General features: G+C 41.8%; 1 protein-coding gene across 1 annotated transcript; it reads left to right on the top strand.

Moving 5' to 3' along the window:
• Positions 1 to 775: 775 nt before the first annotated feature.
• DNAJB11 (DnaJ heat shock protein family (Hsp40) member B11) lies at positions 776 to 24,361 on the top strand. The gene is made up of 10 exons (XM_018562007.1): positions 776 to 856; positions 8,887 to 9,043; positions 12,298 to 12,395; positions 13,302 to 13,434; positions 14,978 to 15,120; positions 15,782 to 15,864; positions 15,966 to 16,023; positions 18,788 to 18,899; positions 20,930 to 21,089; positions 24,199 to 24,361. The coding sequence occupies exons 1-10, from the start codon at positions 783 to 785 to the stop codon at positions 24,261 to 24,263; spliced, it is 1,083 nt and encodes a 360-aa protein (XP_018417509.1). The 5' UTR covers positions 776 to 782; the 3' UTR covers positions 24,264 to 24,361.
• The last annotated feature ends 1,459 nt before the right edge of the window (positions 24,362 to 25,820 follow it).

Genomic DNA, 25,820 nt, shown 5'->3' with positions numbered 1-25,820 from the left:
TGGCGGGCTCGGCACGAGGCGCTTGCGAACACGCCCGAGCTCATCACTAGTCAGCAAGTGGTCAAGGTTTGAAAATGAAAGAAGCTGATTGGTTCCCATGGACCACTGCTCCACATTTTGCCTGCACCAGTTTTGATAAATTGCCCTCAATGCATAAGAATTAAAATAGACTATAAAAGGGAGCGTGGCCTGGACGCAATGGAGGACAGCCGCACTTAATCTCGTTTACATAAAAAAAAAAATAGACTATAAAACTTGAAAGATATAACGAGGACGGAGAAAAGGCTTGGGGATTGGAGTGGTTAATAAGCCAGGTAAAATGGTACTAATTGTACTATTAACACAGTGCAAATACAAACTCTCAATAACAAGTAAAGTACAGCTTACGTCAGCCTTCATCATAGCAATTTTCACTGTTTTATAACCAATGATATGGCTTCGTCCCTGAAACGGCGACACATCTGAAAAGGAAATGCGGTGTGAACACAATAGCAAGGACGATTGGTGGAGTAAGTGGGAACCGTAATTTGCCATGTCTTAGCATGTGGTTGGTCAAGCGAACCCGGAAATGAAATGCAAAGCGTGGTGATTGGCTGCCTGTTCCCCGGCTGGAGCTGACGTTGTCCTGCGTGATTCGCTGTGCTTGTTTCAATACCTGTTGTATGGGAGATCTAGGTCTCTGTGTAGACGGACGTGAGCGAAGTTGGGGCAGCGTTCATACAGTGACAGCTGAAGGACTCGAGGTATCCCTGCTCTGGTGACTGGCTTCCTTCTAAAAAACAATGAAGATCGGCTCGTTGTCATTAAGCAGCATATGCCTGCTGGTCGTGTACATGCTGAGCATGGTGTGTGCAGGGTAAGTCAACCGATGCTCTTTATCAGTATAAGGCTTGTAGAAGGAAAATATGGAATAGCTTGTTCTTCCTGGACAATAGAACCTCGTGTTACTAGCAGGAGGTGTATTTTGGTATTGGATACCCATAGGTGGGATGAATTGATTGGCCAGGAATGGTTCTCTTTAGCACCAGGCTTCTACAGATCGGTGTGAATGCATGTAAATGACATAACTGTCCGCCTAATCGTCATCTGCTCGGTCATCATTTTGGAAGAATGTGGTTGCGCAGTAACCGCAGTGATCCATTGGTTGTCTTTTCCCCAACTGATCTAGAATTTCACCAGGTGCTAAAAAATAAAATACTTAAAGAGGAACTTCCCTCCTCCATTCCCTCTTTACCCTTTAGCTGGGTTATCCACCAAAAATATGTGGCCAGCAATCCAGCGGAGTTCTGTAGGTATCCAATGTTCCGCTGCTTTACATCCGCTCCAGGGCCGCCATCTTCTCTGATGTCATCGGGCGCCCGCTTTATCTTCCAGGTTCTTGCAGTCAGACACCTGATGACACGCATGTGCTGCAACATGTCATCAGGAGGCCAGCTGCAAGAAGCGGGAAGAGACAGCCAGCCCCCTGATGATGTGCAGCGGCGCAGGCGTGATACCCACGTCATGTATCCCAGGAGCCCTTAGGGTATTCCAATGTGCTGGTAACTAAATAGGACACTCTCACCTAGGCTAGAATCCAGGAAGTGCAAGGAGGGTTCCCTGGGAAAAGTCCTAAAAATGAAAAAAAGGCAAATTCTATGAGAGTAGGGGGGAGCTGACAGAAAGTGGGTAGGAAGGGTGATGGTCCACTTTTAAGCAATCCTGTCGCTATATTAAAGAAGAACTCTGGATATATGAAATCTTAACCCTCTTGCACTGCTAGAGTTAAGTTCCTGTTTTGTGTAGGGAGCTAAAATAACATAGATATACTTACTCAAACCATGATCCCGACTGGCTGCTGGACTGGTCCATGCAGCCTCTCTCCCCCTCTGCCCCTGCAGTCTAAGGTCCTGTGAGTCATCACATCTAATTTTAATGCATTAGACATGAGGACGCCGAGGGACATTCGATCGCTGTAGCGGTTGGAGAGAGAGGCTGCAGGGACCTAGCACCCGCCAGAATCGCGGCCCTGATGAGTATATCTTTGTTTTTTTATTCACCTCTTCTTCTGCCACCTTCACCATTAAATGCACCTCCGTTCATGAGAAATTGTTCCCTGCAGTCTGGTGGGATCTCCTGGGATCTCCCTCTTCTTCTTTTTACAGATGTGCTTTGCCTGAAAAAGTTTAGGAAAATGACAGGAACTCCAGGATTTTGAAAAACCAATCCTTGCAGTGGGGCTACCCCTGCACTGCAAAGGTTAATTGCTCGTTTTGTCTAAGGAGCGAAAATGAGGAAAATATAATCACTTGATCCTCGGTCCTGCCTGGCTGCTAGGCTGGTCCCTGCAGCCTCTTCTTCCCGGTATCCAGTGATCTAAGGACCCATGAGGTCATCACGCCTAATACAGTTCTATTAGACGCGAAGACACGAAGTGGGTAAAGAGCGGTCACTGGCACAAGGCCGAGGATCGGGTCAGTATTTAATCTTTATTTTCGCTCCTAGAGACATACAAGCAGTTAACCCCTCATAAAACATGCACTTACTCTTTCTGCCCCCCTCCCCTAGTCTAAAAGAGCCCACCCTCCCCTCCGCAGATTTATACTTACCAAGATCCAGTGCTCATGGCCTCCAGGGATCGTTCACATCCCATGACAAGGACCTCTCACAGCGCCTGCACAGTGGAGCCTTATAGACTTCTATGGAGCCTGGCTACTTCCCTCACTGGGAGATGAGCCACATAGATCTTTGTTTTAGTTAGAGTAGGAAAGGGTTAAAAGTAGGAATGCGCCGATACCGAGTACCGGTGCATTGTGCCCAGATTATCAGGAAGTCAGGCGGCGGATCATTACCTGTCGCCCGGCTTCCTGATTGCCTGTGAGTCAATCAGGAAGCCGGGACGCGAGTCATGATGTGCCGCCTGGCTTCCTGATTGGCTGTGAAGCCAGCTTCACTTGCTGGTAGGCAGCCTGGCTTCCTAACCAATCAGGAAGCCGGGAGGCATGTCATGACCCACCTCCTGGCTTCCTGATCGGCTAGGAAGCTGACTTCACTTGTTCCTAGGCAGCCTGGCTTTCTGACCTATTAGGAAGCTGGGAGGCGGGTCATTACGTGCCACCCGGCTTCCTGATTGGTTAGGAAGCCAGGCTGCTCTGCAACACGTGAAGCTGGCTTCCTAGCCACTCAGGGAGGCAAGTCATAACCCACCGCCCGGCTTCCTGATTGGAAATGAAGCCAGCTCCATTCTCCCTTGGCACTGCTCGTCAGAGGGAGATCTCCCTCTGACCTGAAGTTCTGGTATCGGAGGTATGTATCAGAGCATTTGGGCGCCCAAATACTCAATATCGGCACCGATACGCGTATCGGTGCATCTCTAGTTCAAATCCCTATTGAGTTGTATCTGCCCCACTGGGCAGGTTTCCTTTCACTTCCTGTCCTGGAGATGTAACAGGAAATAAGGGGATTCTCTTGAAAATGTCCAAGGTGACCCATGCTGCGCTAAAAATATGACCTGGAGTGCGGTAATTAATTTTCTCCTCTGACTGATTCAGCGGAGTGCAAAGAACCAGACTGGGGCCTTTGCAGTGGACCCTGTGGTAAGCCACTCACCTTGAGCATTGTACCTTTCTTCTGGTGGAACTCCTATCGAGAAGAGTTGTCATGGAAATAGGGCTCCTCTTTGGATGGTTTTCTCACTTCTTGGTCAGGAGACAGCTCGAAATATTTGGATTTCCCTTCACTTTCTTTCTCTGTGACTGGCCATCATACCATATAGAGGGCTGAATCTTTTTGGCGTCAACAGACTTTAATCAGTAAAGGGTCTAACCCTTCCCTGCTCTATCCAAATAATGATGTTGCCTTTACATACAAGTAGCATAGGGATTTCCATTTACCCTTTGCTTTACTGCTAAAAATACTTATTGATTCTGCCAGTAAAATGAGGGAGGTGGCACTTCCTGTATAAAGGTGGCAACGCTGTATGCAGCCACTCTAATTCTGCACAGCTTTGTCACTCAAGTCTGCAGCCTTAACTTCATCTCGTCACAGGCTCTACGTGACATAGGACATGTGAGACTATGCAATGTTATGGTGGAACCACCCACTGACTGTAGAGGAATAGAGGCCACATACTACTTGCAACTGGAACTCCAGGCTTGCCCAAGAAAACACATTTATTGCCCAAGAAAACGCAACTACCGTATCTTTTGAAGCCCAAAGTTGGGCTCCAAGTTAGTTGTTCAGCAATGGCTGCCTCCATATATCTGTGGTGACCAGTTTATTTGAAGATTTTTGGGCATCTAGCTAAATCTCTCATCAAGATCTAATATCTAAATACTTAAAGTCCTGTTCTGACTGACAGCTCTCCTCACTATAATGATAAAGAGGATCGTGCAGGAAATGTTGGATGTCGCACAGCCCCATATAGTGCAAAGAAATGCATACAGGTACTCTTTGTGCCTTTTTTAATTGTAGGGGTGTACCCTGACATCCAATCTGTCCCACATCTCTATCAGGACAGAAGATGGCGGCTGCCAACGTGTGTATGTAGGAAAGTATCTGCTTACTACTTGACATGCGTGAAACATAAATGTTGTTGAACCTGCTGAATCACTAGTGTAATGATAGTATGATGAATTCCACTGCAAAGCTTGCAAAACACCTCCAGAGCCACACAATAGTGTCCCAGCAGTGTGTAGAGGCTGTGACCAATCCGGTTCATGTGTACTGTAGAAAGCCATCTCAGTCCTTGTGTAACTTTATTTTCCTCCCGGTATATAGATCTAGGATACAAGCACAGGTGAACAAATTCATATGGAATTCAGGAGCCAGTCTGTCAAATCCGGGAGCCAGCAGGATTTTTTTTTTTTTACGAGCCAGCTCCACTGGCTACATCATGAGAGAACCTCAAAAGTTAGGCACCAGCTGTAATTTTTTAAAAACAGTGGCTACCTGGCTCCTGGGATTTGACTGGCCCTACATCAAACAAAGTAGACAGTAGTCAGTCCCACTATTACTGCTTTGAAGAGCACTGGCAGTGTTGTGTTGCTACTCAATAAAGCTTGTGTAAAGTAATGGTAATGGATAGGTGCACTTTAAAATATGCCCCCCAATTCTCCTACTCTCTCCCTTCCCAAGTGCATACTCCTCTTGATTCAGTGGCCTTGGCCTCAGCTATTTGTCTACATGCATTTCCAAAAGAGTTCTGTGCGCTAGCTGCCCCCGTGCAGTAGTTTTTCATAGGCTTTCATAGGGCAATCTTTAGACACAGCCTTGTAGATGTCTATAGGGAACTATTGTGCCTTTACTATTGGCCTTTGAAGCTGGACAACACAACGATGGGCCGCTAGTGAAGCTTGAGAGGAGGTCAGGCCAGACTCTTGACTGGGAAAGTAAATTTGCATACTAAATTTCTCCTGAAATTTGGGGATATGGGTGCTGAATAGGAGAATAGGCCTGAAGTTCCTGTTGTGGCAGTTTAGGGTTTTTTTGCTTCATATTTCCTTTTAAGTCCATGACATTTATTTTGAACAACACTTGTATAAGGTTTTTAAGCAATGATGCATCAATGTACATTAAAGCCCGTCTCCAGGATCATTTCTACCCCTCTTTAACTGATCACTATATTAAAAAAATGCAAAGTTATCCCGGAATGGGGCTTTCAAATCATGGTATCTGGTGGGATCAAACTTATTTTGCTGCCTGTATGCTTTGTGTGAGGAAGGTAAGCGATTAAGATGCAGCATCCTGTAAATAATTCATCTGCATGTTGGCTGTTTCCTCCCTCTCATTACATAACTGTTGTATGCACAGTCATTCATTTCTGAAGCAGAAACCTATTTTAGTATTCTGAGATTTACCAGGGAAATGGTATTTATTTTTAGTGTACATTTTGAAATCTAATATCCTAAAATGTATGATGCACTATTTCTTGGGGGATAGAGTAGAGGAGGGTTAAAACCCCTGTCAATTTATTGTTTTTGCTGTCTGTAACATTAGGGACATGTCACAAAGGCACAACAGGAAGTTAGAGAAAATCTCCCAAAGTGAGGGGAATTCCCCTTCTTGTTGTCCCCGAAACAGATGTCCCCATTTGTAGATTTCTCCTCCTCTCTCGTTTTGGGGACAGTTTTGCATTTCTCTACGCTTTCTACTGTGTCAATGGGCACCGGTACAAATAGAGTGCTGAATCTTCTAGGGCTGCAACAACTAATCGACATAATCGATTATAATCGATTATTGAAAAAGTTGTCAACTTTTTCAATAATCGATTAATCGGCTTCCGATTGGTTGGCCCTGTTCACGGCTCCACACACGCTGCACGCCACACCTCCTCCCCACCTCACGCTCAGTGCTCGCCCAAATCCACGATCGGCACAGGTGCGCGGGGAGAAGAAGTAAGGAGGAGCAGGCGTGAGGGAATGACAATAGGCCCGATCTCAGAAACAAGTTGCTGGAAGACTGCTCAGGTAAGCCTGCACTTTCCCACACATGGTGCTCTATAATGTATTGCTGGGATTTGTATTCCTCTATACCTGATGGTACATTGTGATGTATATTAGATCAGCTATAGAGGAATACAAATCCCAGCAATACATTGTACACTGTATGTATAATGTATTGCTGGGATTTGTTGTATTCCTTTGTAGCTGGTGGTATTCTGCATTGCGCTGTATGGAGGACTACAAATCAAGGAATAATATATTATACAGCGCAATGCGGAATACCACCAGCTATAGACGAGTACAACAAATCCCAGCAATAATACATTATACAGCGCAATGCAGAATACCACTAGCTATAGAGGACTACAACACCCAGCAATAGTACATTATACAGCACAATGCAGAATACTACCAGCTATAATGTACTATTGCTGGGATTTGTTGTATTCCTCTATTGCTGGAGGTATTCTGCATTGCGCTGTATAATGTATTGCTGGGTTTTGTAGTCCTCAATAGGCGGTGCCATTCTACATTAATTGCTGTATAATTTTACACTTTTCATTTCACTATATTGCACACCACACTTTTTTTTTCCTTTTCTTTACTTCCACCGCTCCAAGCTTGCTCCTGTGATGGACTACAATCTCAATACAAACTAGTAGTCCATCACTGGAGCCATTTTTAAAAATGTATTTAATTTTTTTATCCGATTAACCGATTAATCGAACTTAATAATCGTCCAACTAATCGATTTTGAAAATCATCGTTAGCTGCAGCTCTAGAATCTTCCCAATGGGCACAAAGACCAAAATAAAAACTTGGCAAAAGGTCTAACCCTTCCCTTCTATCCAAAACTTAAAAGATACATTTTACATTCATGTAACAGCTTCTAGTTGTGGGGAGCAGCATTCTATGCAGGGAACCGCTGAACCCCTTAAAGTTTATGTCTGAGCAAAATGAAATAAATTAAACGCATCTCTCTAGTACATGCACATTACACCACGTCTGTCATTTTAAAAATGCTCAATGTACAGAAAAATATCTGTTGATCTGCCAGAAATCCAGTAAGCTTGTAACTTCCTGTGTGTAATACACCAAAATCCTAAACAATTTTATCAGCCCTGCACAGTTCTGTTGGTGGACTACAGAACACCTGCTCCTTATGTTAACGAGAGGAGGAGAGTGGGAGGTATTCTGTAGTCTTAAAACACTTCCTGTCTTAGGGTGACGACACTGCTCCTCCATAGACACAGTACAGTGAGTGCGCATTGTCACCCTAGGGCAGGATGTTTTAGTGGCAGGATTACCAGGTTGAAATGGAATAATGCAAGCCTAAAATAAAAGGGAACAAATGCAGTCATCACTTCTAGCGATGAGGTATGAGCTCAGGTTTGGACCGAACCCAGTAGAAACCTGAACTCCTGCAAACAAGGAAGTGCTATAGACACTTCCAGCCAATAGGTTGTGGGCTTGCCATTCCCCTCCTTGCAGCTGCATGTAAACAAAGGGGCGGCATGCTTGTGCTGATGTCGTATTAGGTAAGTGTAATTTGCCATATAAGTTCATTGACATCACTGCACCCCGCCCCTTTTGCTTACATCAAGTCGTGGGCAGGGAATTCCCCACCCGCTGCTGATAGGGCGGCACGGAAGGAGCTCCCTTCTATGTTTGGGAGGGGCTCCTTCTGGGTTCGGAGTAGCACAGGTTTGGACCAGGTTCCCTACAAAGGACTGGTAAGCTGCAGTATCTTCCATTTTTTGTTTTTGGGTTTAGTCACTGATCCAGAACAAGTATGAAAGCACCTGATTTGCTTACTTGTTTCCGCTCAGGGGCCCTGAATTGTAGCCACCAGATCAGTATGACAGCCTGAAGACACCCATGTGAAAGGGGCCTTAAGGTTAGAGAGGGTCTGGCACATTGTTTTGGATTTAGGCTGTGTCCCCAGTTCCTGTGTTAAGGACAGTTATTGACAGGAAGTGAGGGAAAATCTCCCCAAGAGGAACACAGACGGCAATAAGATATTATTAAAGGCTCTATCCTTTCCCCTTAAGGCCCCGTTCACATTGAGCGATTTATCGCGGCTATTTACCGCGCGATATCGCTCTTCAATGCTTTGCAATGGGGCAAAGGGTCCTGCTGTCGCAGGTAGTGTGTTGCTACAGCAGGACCCTTTTTGGAGCAGATTTTGCCGCGATTCCAGCTTGCTCAATGCAAGCATTTGCGCGACAAATCGCGTGATATCGAGCAAAATGCAAATCGCGCGACAAACGCCAAGTGTGAATGGGGCCTTATATGCAGGGCCAAGTTTTTTTGGGGGGTTTACTTTAACACTATATATAAGGCTGAATAGAAATATATTCAGTTGGCCTAGAATTTGAACATTTCCTGGTTTAATATAAAAATGTCCCAATTACTTTTTCTCAATGACGTGACTTTAAAGTGAATACTGCTCTTTTCATTTCAGACGTGATTTCTACAAAATTCTGGGTGTATCACGGACAGCTAGTATAAAAGAGATCAAAAAGGCCTATCGCAAGCTAGCTTTGCAGTTGCATCCAGATAGGAATCCAGATGACCCCCAAGCACAAGATAAATTTCAAGACTTAGGTGCTGCATATGAGGTTAGTATTCAATATGTAACCTAACTGTACATTATTATTATTTTGTATTTGCCTTGGAGCTCTGGGTCATGGGTTTGTATCCGTGGTCCATGGAGTTTGCATGCTTTTCCCACATTAGTACGGATTTCCTCTAGTGCCCAGGGTCCTCCCGCTACTCAAAAATATGCTGTAAGTTTAATTGGTGTCTGACCATTTTTGCCTTAGAGGGTATGTACTGTATGTGTGAAGGTGGTTGTGATGAGAGATACTAAAGTTCATCTGTGAATTGTTGGTGCTAAGGAAATATTCCATGGAAAAGGTCCGAGGTATGATCTCTCCATTTCAATTGATATTTATTCATTTAGGCATTGATCAAAAATTATATGTCGGTTGGCTTCTTGAGGAATGTTTTTTTTTCCGGTCGGTATGGGTTTGAGACTTCTTCAATATTTTGAGCCTGATGTGTACTTTAAGTAGTTGAACTGCAGATATGGTTGGGGATAATCTGGTCACCTGACAGGTTTGTCAATTGAGTTAAATGCATGTCTAGTGATTAGCTAGAATAAGGTTAGACATGCATGCTTGACAGCCATATTGATTAGTATAGCGAATTACTAATACATTGTGTCCTTTTCAGATCAGTTAGGGGAGTATTTAAACAAAAAACAAAAAAATCATAGAGCCATTTATTCTGAGAAACTCTTTATACATTCGATCTGTGTGACAAGGCAAAAGGATTGTTTATATATTTTCCTTTCACATTGCATATAATATCGGGAAGATACCATATTATGGTCACTAGATGGAGCTGAGGAGCATGAGAACTAAATATTCTTTCCGGTGGTCCTCAGCTCCATCTAGTGGCCATAGTGCAGTATTTTCCTGATATTTAATTCTACATGGAAAGAAACTATACGTCTATCATTCGTTTTGGCCTTCATTCACACAGAACAAATGGACCGGACAGTTCGCAGGTCGAATAGCTCTGCAAATGTTTTTATAAATGCACCCCTTTAATGCCATGTAGAGATTTCTTTGTAATTATAATTGTGTGTCTTAAAGGAGAACTATGAGGTGAGTGCTTTTCACTCATCCCCATAGTTCTAGCCGACCTGTGACAATGAAACTGTCACAGGTCGGCTCAGTAGATCGGGAAGTGAGCGAACACATACCGGCGTTCGCTCACCTCTCGATCCTGTCACGGCTCTCTGCCAGGGACTGGATTCCCCCCTCCCCGCTCCGATCCTCCAGCGCTGACTGGTGGAACTGACGGGGGAGGGGGCAGGTACAGCTGGCTCTGTTTCTAGATAGGCAGAGCCAGCTGTCACTCACGCAGCTGGGCGGATCCAGACATAATTGTCGGGATCCGCTTCAGCTGCGGGGTCGCGGTATACTGAGCTTAGGGTGACGGGAGGACGCTAGTTTGTGTGCTCCCGTTACCCTAAGGAGAACTATGGGGAAAAGCCCTAACCCCATAGTTCTCCTTTAAGCACCCATGTATGTAGGGTGCTTAGCACTAAGACTTTGTGTCTTTGATGGTCCTTCCAAACCATCACCTGTGGATGTATAGCTTTCTGAAAACAATGGCTTATGAAACCCTGTAGCCCAATCTGCAGCCCTGTGGTAGATTATTGTGTGGTCCTCGAGTCCCAGAAGTCAGGAGTCGGTGTTTTCCATACTTGGGTGCTTACTCAGGCATAATCAGTGTATATACTGGAGCAGGATAGGAAGAATGACAAATGTGGCTTGTACCATGGAGAAAGCTGTGTCCAATGCTAATGAGGAGGTCATTGATGGTGCTTTAGGAGATTTGTCACACAGTGCCATGATATTAGAATCTTAGCACAGTATCTACACAGCCAACATGAGCAGCATTATAAATAACTATTAGGATGGCTTCAGCTAGTAAAGCGAACTGTACCTTTAAAAAAAAAAAAAAAATGCAAACAGGAAGGCTTTTTTTTGCAAAAGACATTCGATTTCTTTTCTGCAATAAAAGTTTTTTTTTTTTTTTTTTTGTTAGCCTGCTTGCAAACTTTACAATGTACACTGAGCTGTACATGGTATAAATTGTGCGATCTTGCATGGATTTCTGCTGCTGAAATATGTAATAATTCTGGTGCCAAGGCCATATCCACTTATGAGTCACTGCAGCTCTATGACCTGATTTGCCAGGATGTACACAAATAGTGCTCACATATACAAATATTACAAATAATAGCAAAAGACTAGAATTTTCTTCTCCCTTTTTTTCTTAGTAATGTCAAATGTTTACACAATGGCACCAACACTGCTAACTTACATACAAAATAGTTGTTTTTTGTAAGAGTGTTATTTTTTACTATAAGAGTGCATTGGAAGAGAAAATACAGATATCATTAGGGCTGCAGCTAACGATTATTTTCAAAATCGATTAGTTAGTCGATTTTTAAGTTCGATTTTAATCGGGTAAAAAAAATAATAATAAATATTTATGGAATACTAATTTGTATTGAGATTGTAGTCCATCACGGTAGTGAGCTTGGAGCGGTGGCTACTTTACAACACACAGGGACCATGGGGAACAAAAGTAGCCACCCTCCAGAAGGAAGGACAGTGTCGGCACCAATTCAGAGATGATTTGAGGATCTACCAGCCGAGTGATACACAAATAATATACCACCAGCTATAGAGAAATACAACCAATCCCAGCCAGCAATAATACATTATACAGCGGCGCAATGCACGCAGAATACCACCAGCTATAGAGAAATACAACAAATCCCAGCAAATGCATTATACTATAATGTATTATTGCCGGGATTTGTTAGGTCATAGTTCTCCTTTTAATATAGCATCAACGGTTTGCGCAGAGCTTTACAATATAAGGAAGACAATAATGTTACAATACAATTAAAAGCAAGATGGTTAGAAGGGCCCCGCTATTGAGCGCTTACAATCTAAAATAGATATGGTTTGGGTTTTTTTTTTAAACGTTGGATGGCAACATGCATGGGGAACTAGATCACACGTGCAAGGTGAGGGCGGAGACATTTACATAGATGAGGCTTGAGACCGTACCAAGTCAAATTTTTTACTATATGACACAATGTAATATGTTGTGTCTTTTTCATCTGAGGCTGCATTAGCCTAATTCCAAGACCTGCTAAGGACCAGATGATTTTTATTATGTCTTCATACGTAAAACCATAGAATTCAAAGAGGGTGTATTTCTTTTTGACACGACTGTAGATACATGTATAAAATAGTTTATCAATATACATTATTTTATCTAGGTGCTTTCTGATGAAGAAAAGAGAAAGCAGTATGATGCATATGGAGAAGAAGGACTTAAAGATGGTCATCAGGGTTCTCATGGTGATATATTTTCACAGTAAGTTGATCTAAATAACATGAATTGCCCCGCCGTATAAAGTTTCTCTTTCTACTTTTTCTAATTGGATATTCTGTCATGTAGTACAAAATGTTACTTTAGTGGTAATGTACTTTGTTAATCTAGGGCTGGTACCTTTTAGCTGTTAAGAAACTACTAATCCTTCAAGCACAATTGAATTTAAGCAAGAAAACAGGCAGAAGCGTTTAATATTGTCCCAAAAGCTCAAATTGCCATGCCCTACAGTGTTAAGCCCTTTTGTTGTTCTCCAGTGTTGGCCACAAATTCAAGGAAATAGCTAGCAGGCTGCCCAGAAGGCCAACAGTGTCCGTAAAGAGGTTCGAAATCCCTCTCTTTTTCCCCGCCGTGTCAGCACTGCAGCGTGCCAATTAGCAACACTTTATGCACTGTCTTAATTCTGTCCTTGGCACACTTGCAAAATTTCCTGAATAGTATTATTGATTGGTTAATTTTATTTGCTACTTTGAATTGCTCTTTAGGAACAAGGCAGATCATTATGTCCCTTAGCTGCAACCTCGGCTTCTGGTTTATAGTATAGATATAGCATGACATAATAACATGATTGTTTCTATAACCTGCTGCTTTAGGCTATATCTCTGCTATTAAATGGGAAGTTGGTCACAAGGACATCATTCAACAGTTTACATGGTCCTGCCCACTATACAAATTAACTTTTAAAACTTTTTTTTTTGTGATAATCTAAAAACATTTTCTGTTTTAATGATAAAGCAGCGCTTATCCTGAAAGTAAATCCCTTGCATACATCACACATGCCAGTGTTAGCGTCTGTTACTGCTTTCATTCTGGTTCAGGTAAAAGTCTATGTAAACTTCAACAAACACATTTACTATAAGATATCCTTTTTTTTTTTTTCTTTTCCTATAGCTTTTTTGGAGACTTTGGATTTATGTTTGGAGGCAATCCGCGTCAACAGGACCGTAATGTTCCGCGAGGCAGCGATATAATCATCGATCTTGAAGTCACGCTGGAAGAAGTATACTCTGGAAATTTTGTAGAGGTACGCTTCAATTTTAGCAGTATTGTAAATGGATTATAACTTGAGGAAAAGGGGCCACAGCAGCTCTAAGGAGGACCTGTCAAGGTCTGAAAGGATGAAAGAAAGAGCCAGCAATGCTGACATAGCTTGGCCATTACAGGTAATAGTCCCATAGTTACCTCTCCTGTGATGTGCTAGGTCTGACTAAGGACCCGTTCACACTAGTACAGTGCATTCATTGCACAATCCCGTGGGAGGAACGCACTGTACCACGCAATCGCACCTACCCTGTGTTCTGGTGCGGGAGGTGCGTTGCAGTGCCGTTCATTAGTAGATCTCATTGAACTGGTCATTTGGAAAGTGGATGTTAAGACAAAAAAATTTTGGAAAGGGAAGAACATATGTGCGGATTATGACCATACTCTCTAGTAGGGATGTACCGATACTAGTATCGGTGTCGATGCCGAGTGTTTGGGAGAGTACTCTGTCTCCCAAATGCTCCGATGCCTAGCCCGATACCTGAGCTTCCCGTATCCGGAAGCCGGGCAGCAAGTCATTACACAGTGCCTGGCTTTCTAATTGGCCAGGAAGCCGGCTCCATGCTCCCTCGTCACTTTTTGACGAGGGAGCATGCAGATGGCTTCCCTGCTAATCGTGAAGCCGAGCACCGTGTAATGACTCATTGCCAGCTTCTCAGCCAATCAGGAAACCGGGCAACGAGTCTTTACACGACGCACGGCTTCCTGGTTGGCCAACAACAGTCTCTATGCTCCCTCGTCACCCTAACCAGGAAACCCGGTATTGGTGCATCCCTACTCTCATCAGAGTTCCATGGACACATTGGAGGGTATTTTATAAAAAATGGAGAAGACAAAATCTGGAGCATTTGTATATAGTAACCAATCAGCTTCTCTCTTTAGTTTGTTCAGTTGAGTTTTGAAAATAAAAGTTGGAAGCTGATTGGTTGTCATAGGCAACTGCTGCAGAATCTGTCTGCTCCAGATTTGATAAATTCCGCTCACTCTCTTCTTGCTCCCTTTACTTATCTGTTGGCTAAGCACTGTGATTGTGGCCTCTCTAGCCAGTTGAGGTTTGAGAGAAATGGGAAGAGGTGGGTCACAAGTTGATGAGAGCTCTGGTTGCAGTATACATAATCAAGGAACCTGGCTTTTTAGGATACCAGGGCACTCTGCAACTGAACTAATCTGCTTATAGGGACCTGAATGTGCCTATGTTATAAACCAATAGGAAGTGCTCACTATGGTTATGGTATGGTGTTGACAGTAATTCCAAGTCTTGGTTCCTTGGTATTCCTGCCAAATAATGGTTGGCCACCATAGCAATCCAATAAATTGGGTAGGAGAATACATGAACCTCACTTTATGTAAGTGTCCTTCAGTCATGTGCAGAAAGTACACTGACCAGACACGAAACACAGCAGGGCTGTCAGAGTGCATTTATTTACTCTGTGGCAACAAGCCCTTACCCTTGAAACAATCTGTATGTACTATTCTGTAAAATGTTTGCTTCCCTTGGTTATGATGATTTAATATCCTTTTTTTAGGTTGTAAGAAACAAGCCTGTAGCGCGACAAGCACCAGGAAAACGTAAATGCAACTGCCGGCAAGAAATGAGAACTACACAACTTGGACCGGGACGTTTTCAGATGACTCAAGAAGTTGTTTGTGATGAATGTCCAAACGTCAAGTAAGAATGATTTTTTCATCACACGTATTGATAATGGATTTGTTCAACATTTTGTGTGTGATCCCTAGAGTACTGAAGGCCATTTCAGTGTAGTATTTTGATGCAGTGTGTCATACACATCTGGTTTACCGAACTAACTGATCTAGGACAGGGCTCTGTGATCCCTAATCCTTCTCATTACCCCTCCTTAATCAAGCTTCGTTATGTCTGTGTATATACAAGTGTATAAAGCACGAGGTGCCAACAGTGCCGACTCAATTAGCTGTAGCCTGGGCATTCCCCACAGCTGCATGTAAACAATAGGGGCGGGATGCTGGTGACATCATTGGCCATGTGGCCAGCATATTAGGTAATTGACCATGTAAGATCAGTGATGTCACCAGCATTCTGCCCCTTTTTTGTGTATGTGAAGCTGTGAGGTGGAAAATGCCCTGGCTGCAGCTGATCAAGCCGGCACTGTTGGCCTTCCTCCAGGTTTGGATAAGCTTGGGTTCGATTTCATATCTGAACTCATCCCTACCAAGAAGTAGGTGTTCAGACTTGCTGAACATTAAGAATAGCAGTATAAAGATGGAAATTCTGTCTCTGACAGGAATATTGTGGTCTCCGATCTTGCTAGAAGAATTTTATACATCCTAACACTATTGTCATTGTGTTCTAGACTTGTGAATGAAGAAAGAACTTTAGAAGTGGAGATTGAGCCTGGTGTTCGTGATGGCATGGAATACCCATTCATTGGTGAAGGCAAGCATCATGTGTTATGATACCTTTTTTAAGTTTAACACTGTATATTTATTTGTACACATGTCCTTTTACTAATTATGATTATAATAATTTTTTTTAAGGCGAGCCACACATTGATGGAGAGCCAGGTGACTTGCGTTTTCGAATCAAAGTTCTCAAGTAAGGAAAAATTGCATTCAGATGACTAAACCCAACTGTAGTCTACAGGGGGTGCAGGAAACATAGATTATGAAATCTCTTATGTTAATTATTTTATTATGCTCTGGCACTGGCCCCAAAAGACAGTTTTCATGCAGCACATTGAAGATAAGACCTGCTGCCCTCTGTGAGAGACGCCCTCTGTGTCCATCTACAGTCGTCTGACAGGCCCACACAAAGCCACACCTACTGCTCTTTGTTCAGGAGCAAGTGTGAGTGTTTCATCCATAAAATGAGTCAACAGACACCTGCTGCAAGGAGTGGTTCTGTGAACTTATTGATCACCCTTGGTATAAAATACGCCTTTTTGGCTAGAAAACAGCTTCAAACCCCCAAACAATTATACATTTTCTGAAAGCAGAGGCCCTGTAAAATAAAAAAAAATGCTAGTTGCAATTTTTTATGTCGCGCAGTATTTGCAGAAATGTTCTAAAACTAGTATTTTTAGGATAAAATACACTAATTAAATTTAATGCACAGAAACCAAATATAATACCTAATTTTTAAAAATTGTTTGCTAAAATATAAAAGATGGGGTCACGTCGAGTAAATGGATACCAAACATGTTGAGCCCTAATTGAGTTCACACGTGAAGCCGCAAAAAACTACAATACAGTTTCCCAAAGGGCGACAATTTAAAAGCTTTTACTGCTCATCTGTTTAGTGTTAACAGTGATTGATGGCCCTAGAATTATTGCTCTTACTCCGCCATTCGGGGCTATATGTTTCACGTGTAGCGCAGTTTTTGCCCGTAGGCCCACCGACGCATGTTTGCGCATGTATGTGGGGGGCGGAGGACTTTAAAAAAAAAAAAATTGCTTCAATTTTTTTTTTTTTACACTAACTTTTTTGCTTTGAAGTAGGGGGCTAACAAGCACTAGGGGGCTAACAAGCACTATGTAATAGTAATAGATAAGGTGTGACCGGTCCTCTTTATGGAGACATCAGGGGTCTTTCTGACCTCTGTCACCCAGGGACCCCAAAGAAGCTGATAAAGCAGAGATCTGCTTCACCAGTTTCTTCTCCTGGCTCTCAGAGCCGGAGAATGTGCACAGTGACACCTCAAGTGATGTAATACACATCCAGTGATCGGAGGAGAGAAGATCAGTGGCTAGCAGCTTGCTGATCTCTCTAATTGATGCAGGGAGACTGTGCCGGTCCTAGGCCCCATGGGGACACCTGAGCCCATGGTAGCCGGTAACGCTGGGGAGCGGGGGAAAGCACACTCTGCCGATCGGTACAAGCGATCCGGGGCTGTAAAGAGGCCAGATCGCTTGTATCTAAACGGCAATCGCCTGCTATTTGCACTGATACCAAGAACACGGCTGCAGCAGCAGCTGTGTTCTTGGTATAACCACTTCAGCGGCCAGCCGTATATGTAAGGCCACCCGCAGGAAGTGGTTAAAGATAAAAATTTTACAGAAATGGCATGCAAACAGTTGCAACATGATGAGGCGAAAAAGCAGATAGCCTAAAAATTGCAAGATGATTAGTAGTGGACCAGGATTTCAAAGATGACCATACTTCTGATCAGCATCGGTCCCCAAATGAAAGTAGGGTATTTTTAAATGTTTAATATCAGCCCAGTATACAGTAGAAGTATATTGTTTTCAGGCCTTCCCTCCTGAGTAGGTGTTTGGATGGAGAGATCCAAGTTCAATGACACAAATACTAATAAAGTGCACCTATTCCCAGACTTTGAGCTATTTTAAACCAATGGTAAAGAAGCCTTTAGACAAACCATCCTTGACCTCTCTAGCTGCATTTAAGGGCTTACTCACACCATGTCCAAACCAGAACAGTTTGTTCCCAGACCAAAAAAGCATCCCAATGTATCCCTATGGTATTTCTGGGCTCTGTTCACACCAGCGCAGTCTGTTCCGGTCCAGACAAAAAAAAAAAAATACTGCTGGTCACATTTTCTCTGGTCTGTAATGCATCAAAAACGCACTGGACTGCACCTGAAAGCCCATTTTAAGCTAAAAAAAAAACCCGCTCCAGAACGCGGCAAAATCATGGCAGAAATTCACTGCATTTGCAGATTTGGTCCAGACAAGGTGTGAACATAGCCTTATTGTGAAGTATTTCATTCTCAAAGATCACAACAAACACTTTAGAGCACAGTTTGTCAGTCGCTTAACAGCTTAGAGACCACTGCTGGATGTTTATATTCGAGGACTGGCAGCATGCCAAGACTCTTTTCTCGTAGTAAAACACTGTGCCTGTGTTTTGTATATTTTAAAAATGAATTTCTTCACAATGCTTATAGATACAGAGATGAAGAGGGCTTGATTTAAAGTGCCTTTATTGCTTGTTCAGAATATGTAAATACTTCAGTGTGCATGATATGAGCACAGGTTCACTTTAAGTTGTTCTATCTGTCCACTAACATTACTTATCACACTGATTTTACTCCGTATGTAACAACTGTTAAATGTCAGCTTGTTCACACAGACATGGAAGCATGTTCAATGTCTGCCAGTAATATGGATGGTTCTTGAATAAAGGCTGGTAGTTTTAGTAGACTGGGTGTGAGATTCCACTTCATCTTCTATTGTTTCTGAGTCATTTTCTTTTTCTATTGCTTATTATGTCTCTCAAAAAACTGATTCACTAAAAAACGTTTTGCTTTTATTGTACATTTTTAGTGGTGTTAGTATATGTAAAAGCTTACCTGTCAGACATATTCCACCATATGTGATTATTTTTCTATATTTGTATACAGGCACCCTATATTTGAAAGGAGAGGAGATGACCTATACACAAATGTTACTATTTCTCTAGTAGAAGCACTTGTGGGTTTTGAAATGGACATTACTCATTTAGACGGCCATAAAGTAAGTCAAATGGTTTTTATTGATACATAAAGTTCCAGGAATGTACACTATAATAAAAGTGAAAGTCTTCACCTACTCAGAAATGCTGCATTGCAGGTTTAGTGGCAGGGGATGGGTTGGTGCTGATCCTTCTGGCAGGCATTTGCATTATGCACAGAGGTCAAAGGAAAAGGGTACACCTACAACTGTTTATATAAGTGGCGTGTGCATGGGACGACGGACCCATGCAGATTCTTTAGCACTGACTGTACGTCTTCTGCCGTTTTCAGTCATGTGCAAGTATGCACAGCATGCTTGAACATTATAGCAGACCCCTCTCTGCTTGCTTTCCTCCCAGCGTTTACCATTCAGAGCACCACTCTGCCTGCTGCCTTCATGTTCCCTGCCACTTCTTCCACTGATGATGTAACTGCTGCGCATTCCCCCAGGTGTCGTATTGACCGGCTTCATTCTCCGCAACCTACAGATGCCAGGGAAGTATGCACTGCACATGTGCCACAGGCAGCAGGAGGAAAGGGTTTTTTTTGGCAGAAAAGACTTGCAAATTATTTTTTTAAGATCCACGTTAAATAGTGTTGTGAAACTCTTATGCTATTTGACTGTGTCCTATGCACTCTGCTGGTGCTTTAATTTTATCCTTGAAAATTGTTGACCTGTTTAAGGTGTTCTAAAAATTGTACTGAAGTGTAAAGACCAGTCTTTGTACCTGCTTTACATGCAAGTTATCAATTGCTCCCACTGTGCCTTAGCTCATCTGCTAAACACTATTGTTTAATGTTACCTAAATGAAAGGATACTATAAAGCAAGCATGTCAAACGTGTGGCCCACTAAGGCAGGCAGGGAGATGCTTCTGTATAATGAAGTTGGTGGGCAGGAAATGCAACCACGGCTGAGAGCGACACCATACAGGCTGAAAGTTCTGCTGACTAGGGCATACACTGAACAAATGTTTATGATGCAACTTTTTACATTTAAAATAATGATTATTAAAAATCTTTCCATTTATATCTGTCAAAAAGCAGCCCGTGGATTAAGGAACAATTGCTTTTGCAGCCTAACCTTGGACTTGCAATGCTATTTCTTTGCAAAAATGCAAGACTTTTTGTGATCTTTATACTTTGCAGCAGCCCACTGCCCATAACACCCAGCTTTTTAATGAGAAGTGTAAATTAATTTTGGCCGGCGTGTGGCTTTTAACATTCTTTTATTTTTTTTTAATGGATGCTGTGGAGTACCACAGTTTGTACCTTTTTATTATTGTCCTTTTTACTGCCTAACACAAATTATTTAGTCACCTAATATTTTTCTTTAGTCTGACCACACAAAATGACTTAAAGCTTTTGTTTGGTGAATAATGGGAATGCGATCATTGTACTGTTTGTTTTATATTAGAAAGGTAGATTGCAAGATGTCACAACATTCCATCTGCTAATGGAGAACACTCCATGCTGTAGAAGCAAAGCTTTTTTTGGCATAGGTTTGAAGGGTTAAAAACCACTATCGGAGCTTCATGTCACTATTTGTCACTGCCAGAAATTTCCTGGTCACAACATTGGGACATTATTACTGGGATTCTCCCCAACAGAACCCCAGGCAGCACTAAAAACCTAACAGAGATTTTAGCTCTTCCTCGCTCTATTAAAAAGGAAATCTCAGTATCCTTTCAGTAAATGTGCACTGAAGCTGAAACCTGTTGATGCAGTTGACCTATTCTTTTTTAGGCCTAGGCGATTGAGCTGTTTTCGCGCGTTTACGTTTGCGCGACTGTGCTTTATCAATGCATAGAGATGTCTATGGGATCCACACCGTACAACAACTGCCTGAAAATAGCGCCTGCAGCTGTATGCGTGACAGGCAATTTCGTCCACGCGACAAACCGCAATGGTTTGAACAGCCTTCATTGATTTCAATGCAAATCTGTGTGTTGCACGATAAATCGCCTAGGTGTAAACCTAGCCCTAATGTGTTTGTTATGAACAAAAGTGACAATATATCTGCTGCATACATTATTTTTTTATTTTATACCTAGGTTCACGTAATGCGTGATAAAATTACTAAACCTGGAGCAAAACTTTGGAAAAAGGGCGAAGGCCTGCCAAATTTCGACAACAATAATATCAAAGGCTCTCTGATTATCACTTTTGATGTTGACTTTCCCAAAGAACAACTAACAGAAGAGCAAAAAAATGGTATGTGTATTTTCAGATATAATATAAAAATGTTTGCCACGTTGAAAGAAATCTGATCCTATGATTACATAGTTGCATAGTAGGTGAGGTTGAATAAAGACACAGGTCCATCAGGTCAACTGAGGTAGTGTGTGTGTGTGTGTGTGTGTGTGTGTGTTGCAATCAATTCCCATAACCCTGTATATTCTTTAACTGCGGAACCATCCAAGTGGTTTTTTTAAGCTGTGTATGTTTTCTGCTGATACTGCGGAAATGAATTCCACATTCTCAACAAAAATCCCTTGTGATTTATACTGCATCCTTCCATTTTCTTGTCGTTCCCTCCCAGTTTCCTCAAAGTTCTTAGTTTAAGAAATGTATTTGTAGTTGGCTTGATAATTCAGGCCCTCCATCCACCTTATTAATTCAGTTGCCCTAGTTTAGTAGTATCCCTCCTTTATAAAAGCAAAGAGGTAGCATCGCACCTCTTTACTACCGGCGGTATTCAGTACTCCGTATCAAGTATTCAGTGGTGTGTTTACAGTAAGAGCATTTTTTTGTCCTGTCAGAAGAGTTAGTAATTGGCTTTTTTAAGTATTGTGAGCATTTTAAAAGAGCTACTTCATTGGTCTTATCATTTCACATCATTTTGGTATACCTTATTAATTACATGTCTGCCCCAAAGCTGTAATGTCCCAACTGGCACAGGCCGCTGTTATGAGACCTTTTTGGCTTGGAAATGAAAACCGTGCCATAGCCACAGCAAGATTTGATCTGACCACCCAGATTTGTTGAGCTCTATTTTTTGAATTAGTGATGTGGTCTAGACTAGAGAGGATAGATCGTAATATTCATACAGAGAGGTATGCATATAGGAGAAGTACCACATCCTGATAATTAATATCATGAAAAAGAGAAAGGGAGGATTTGGACTTTTAAGGTACTTCAAGGATCAAACCAAACACATTTGATTTTTATGTTTTATTGCTTTAAGTGTAACAATTTTTATTTATAAATATTTTTAAAATGCATAGTTTTTAAAAAAGAAAGACAAACAAGATTGCCTAGAGAAGACCATAGGATGTAGCCGCATCCTCCCCAGAATTTTTTATATTACGATACTTATTACAATTTGCTGAATATCAGTTTCCTAGTTTAATTTGTAGTCCCGTGGGAGGAGAACAGATTTTAACGTGTTTCACGGAGATCCGCTTCATCAGGAAAAATGGGCTACTGTCTTTCTACAAGAAAATCATATTTTTCATTTACAAAGAGTTCATAGTTTACCTATGCAAATGCATTAGAATACTTTGTGCAGTTTGTTTAGTTCAATAAACTTACAATAGTCTGTAAAGATGGCTGGATCCACCACTGACCAACACTCAATCATGGGCGCGGACGGGGAGGGACCAATAGAAATGGGGTAGAGAGCGAGGCAACCCCCCAAGTCAGAGCAGGAAAATACACAGTGAGAAAGGTTTCAGAAGAGGCCAGATTTCTATTAGATGAGAGCATCTCAGAAATTCTTTTTATTAGTGAATAGATCACACCTATGATGGAACAATAAACACTCTTTAAGAATTTATAAGGGCATCTGCCCAAGTGGGTATAATTTAAATATAATTTCTTGTGTTACCTGACATTATCCATTTCCGTCACCGGTGTATATTGTATAGCCAACAACTTGGGCTCCAAGCACAGCCTCTAAGTAAAACCAATGGGGTATGTCAGTGTTACGTTCTGGGATAACATCAAACTCTTAAAGGGAAGAGTACATAGTCCTGTAAGGCCTTTTCAAGAAAGGTGCATCTAATCAGAGCAACAAACAGAAGTCTCCATAAGTTTATCTCTTACCATAAAAATAGCCAGTTCTCTCTTCTTAACCTTCTCCTGAGCTCCAACCACCTGAGTGTCAAAACCCCATCCCCCCTTATATGCCTCCTCGCCGGACGCCAAAACGTCAGTTATGAGGATTTACGACTCCTGGAAACCTAAATCTAATTCTGACCTGAAATTGTAGGCTTTCTTTTAACACCATTGTGTTTTCCCCTTGGGATTTTATAGCCAATTTTGTGATTATTGTCCATCATGTAGTAAAGGAAAGGTTGCTGTCCTGTTTGACACCATACAGAGCTTTCCTTTATGGCCCATATTGTTTAATGTTTATTTAAATCACCCCTCTTCTTATAGACTTCAGATTTCAAGATATAGTCAGTTACTCAAAGTGTGAAATTCTGTGGTGTCTGCTGATGAAACAATAGGAGTCCACCGTTTAGTAGTATTTCATTAAAGATTAGCTGCAGTTTTACAAAGTAAAGTAGTACACAAAAAAATCAGGCTACCCTGCAAGCAGTAAAAAATGTACTTTCAGATAACTGGAACACTAACACTAACACTAAACTGCATAGCCATAGCATATCCTCCTAGGATGCTTCTGTTCTAACTAGTGCAGACTGTGTGTTAATGCCCCCACCAGGAGTGCAGGGTCTACCTCACGCTGGTAGTCTTTCTCTCTAGTGTATGTCCTCGCTGTAGTGAAGAGTGTAATTTAATCTCCTTGTATTCACCATTACAAAATACACCGAGCTGAATGACTCGGAGGGAGACCCACATCTCCTCCATCTATCTGCTCATATGGCTCCATATGCAGTTTCTGTTAACAAGTGGGCAGCAACTGCCGGGCTTTTTTGTTAGAAGACCCAACATGTCTTGCAAAAAAGAATTAGGGAAGAATTTAAATGTGCATTTCTAAAATGAAATACTTTTTAAAAATAATAAAAACATGAAAACTCCCTTTAACATTAGTTTTCCGTTTAGGAGTCTTTGGTTTCCCCAACTTTTTTTTTCTTCCAATATACCTGCTTTTGCTTTGGAAACGTAAAGATTCAAGCCACAACGCTATGATCTATACTGGGCTAGCCTTGAGAACTTCTTTCCCCATTTTCTTTAACCACTTCAACTCAAACCTGTACATCTGTTATGGACAAGAGCAATTTTTCCATTTCTGCTATGTGCCTGTTTTGTTCATTGATAATACAATGGATACATCAATTTTTTTTTAGGAGTGCTAGTCTGTTATGGTGCTGTATTTTATGTATATACTAATAGCTAATCTGTTTTTCTATTTTAGATGTCAAACAGCTTTTGAAGCATGAATCGGTACAAAAAGTTTATAATGGACTTCAAGGATATTAACATTGCATAATCTTTATGCAGAACATTCGTTTGACATATTTATTCTGGGTTTCTTTGGATTTTTATATAAATAAATGTTCCGATTTCTTGGTCTTATATTAGTTTGCAGCGTTTCTTTATACATATGGCAATTTGTGGTGTCTCAGTATTTTGTTTACAGGGTTTTAAACTTTACTCTGATTGAAACAAAAAAATAAATACCATTTCGATTTAAATGGTAACATTTACAGGTTGTATCTTAAAAGATACCTAGTTTTTTTTAATTAAATATGTTAAAAGTTAACCCTTCAGCAGACTTATTTATTATAAACGTGATTTTCCCTTTCTTCTCGAAGAGCTGCATGTGTGAAAGCATCTCATAAACTGTTTTTACTGCTCGTATAAATCTGATTTATTTTTCTGCAAGTCCGATGATAAGGGGAAAAATGTGACTGGTTGATATGCGCAATACAGAGATACTTCAAATGCTTCACACAGCAGCTTCCTGATACCATGTAATTACTGTACATTGTTGATTTGCACAGCGGATTACTGGTAATGCAACTGATGTTTTATAGCTAGGGCTATAGTGGGGATTTAAATGCTTTAACCACTGGAAGACGGTCACCTCATTTCCAGTTCATTTACTTCAGCCTACAAGTGTTCAAATGCTCATCATGACAAAGTTAAGGGCTCATTCATGCTGCTGCTGTGCAGTATGACAGCACAGCATACTGTGCTGTCATACTGTTTTGTGCATTCTGTTAAACAACGCATATTTGAACAATCTGCACCAGGGGTGGGCAACTCCAGTCCTCCAGCTGTGCTTTTAACTGCAAATCCTAACATGCCTCTGGGAGTCATGTCTGTAGCTGTCGGTCTTGGAATGCTTCATGGGACTTGTAGTTCCACAACAGCTGGAGGGCCGGAGTTGCCCACCCCTGATCTACACCATTATTTACAATTCAACATGTGACAATGCACTGGTGTGAATCACAAATATACACAGATTGCAGTGTGCTAGCTACTGTAGGTACATTTGGGTTGGCTTTTAATAGAGCACTGCACTTAGTTTTCTGCTTTACCTTTGAATTCCAGTAATGTGCAGTTTGCACAACACGGATCCCAATGGAAACTGACCCCTCCCCCTCCCCCTAAAAATGCTCACAGCCTGGCTATAATGCTGAAGCATTTACTTACTTGTTCCAGGTCAGTGACTTAGAAAATTATGTAGATCTGAAGTTTTGACTTTACTGGCCTGTATTTGTTCCAAGTCAGTGACTCGGGAAGTATTGAAGCTAGAGGGATAACAAATAAAAATCTTTTTAAAAGAATGGCATTACATTGCTGAAGTTGTGGTCAAATGAGCTAAAGTGCCTGTATGTGTGCATAAGCATCAATTTTTTCAAATGCAAGAGTGTCTGCGTGTATACAGATCTCTGGGTGACTGTACATGTATCTGCGTGCATACAGATCCCTGGGTGACTGTACATGTGCCTGCGTGTATACAGATCCCTAAGTGACTGTACATGTGTCTGCGTGTATACAGATCCCTGGGTGACTGTACATGTATCTGCG

The sequence above is a fragment of the Nanorana parkeri genome, unplaced genomic scaffold, assembly GCF_000935625.1.
Source record: "Nanorana parkeri isolate BGI_ZX_2015 unplaced genomic scaffold, ASM93562v1 scaffold555, whole genome shotgun sequence".
Taxonomy (NCBI): Eukaryota; Metazoa; Chordata; class Amphibia; order Anura; family Dicroglossidae; genus Nanorana; species Nanorana parkeri.
The sequence above is the reverse complement of the archived record's forward strand: the minus strand, read 5'-3'. Positions and strand labels throughout refer to the sequence as shown.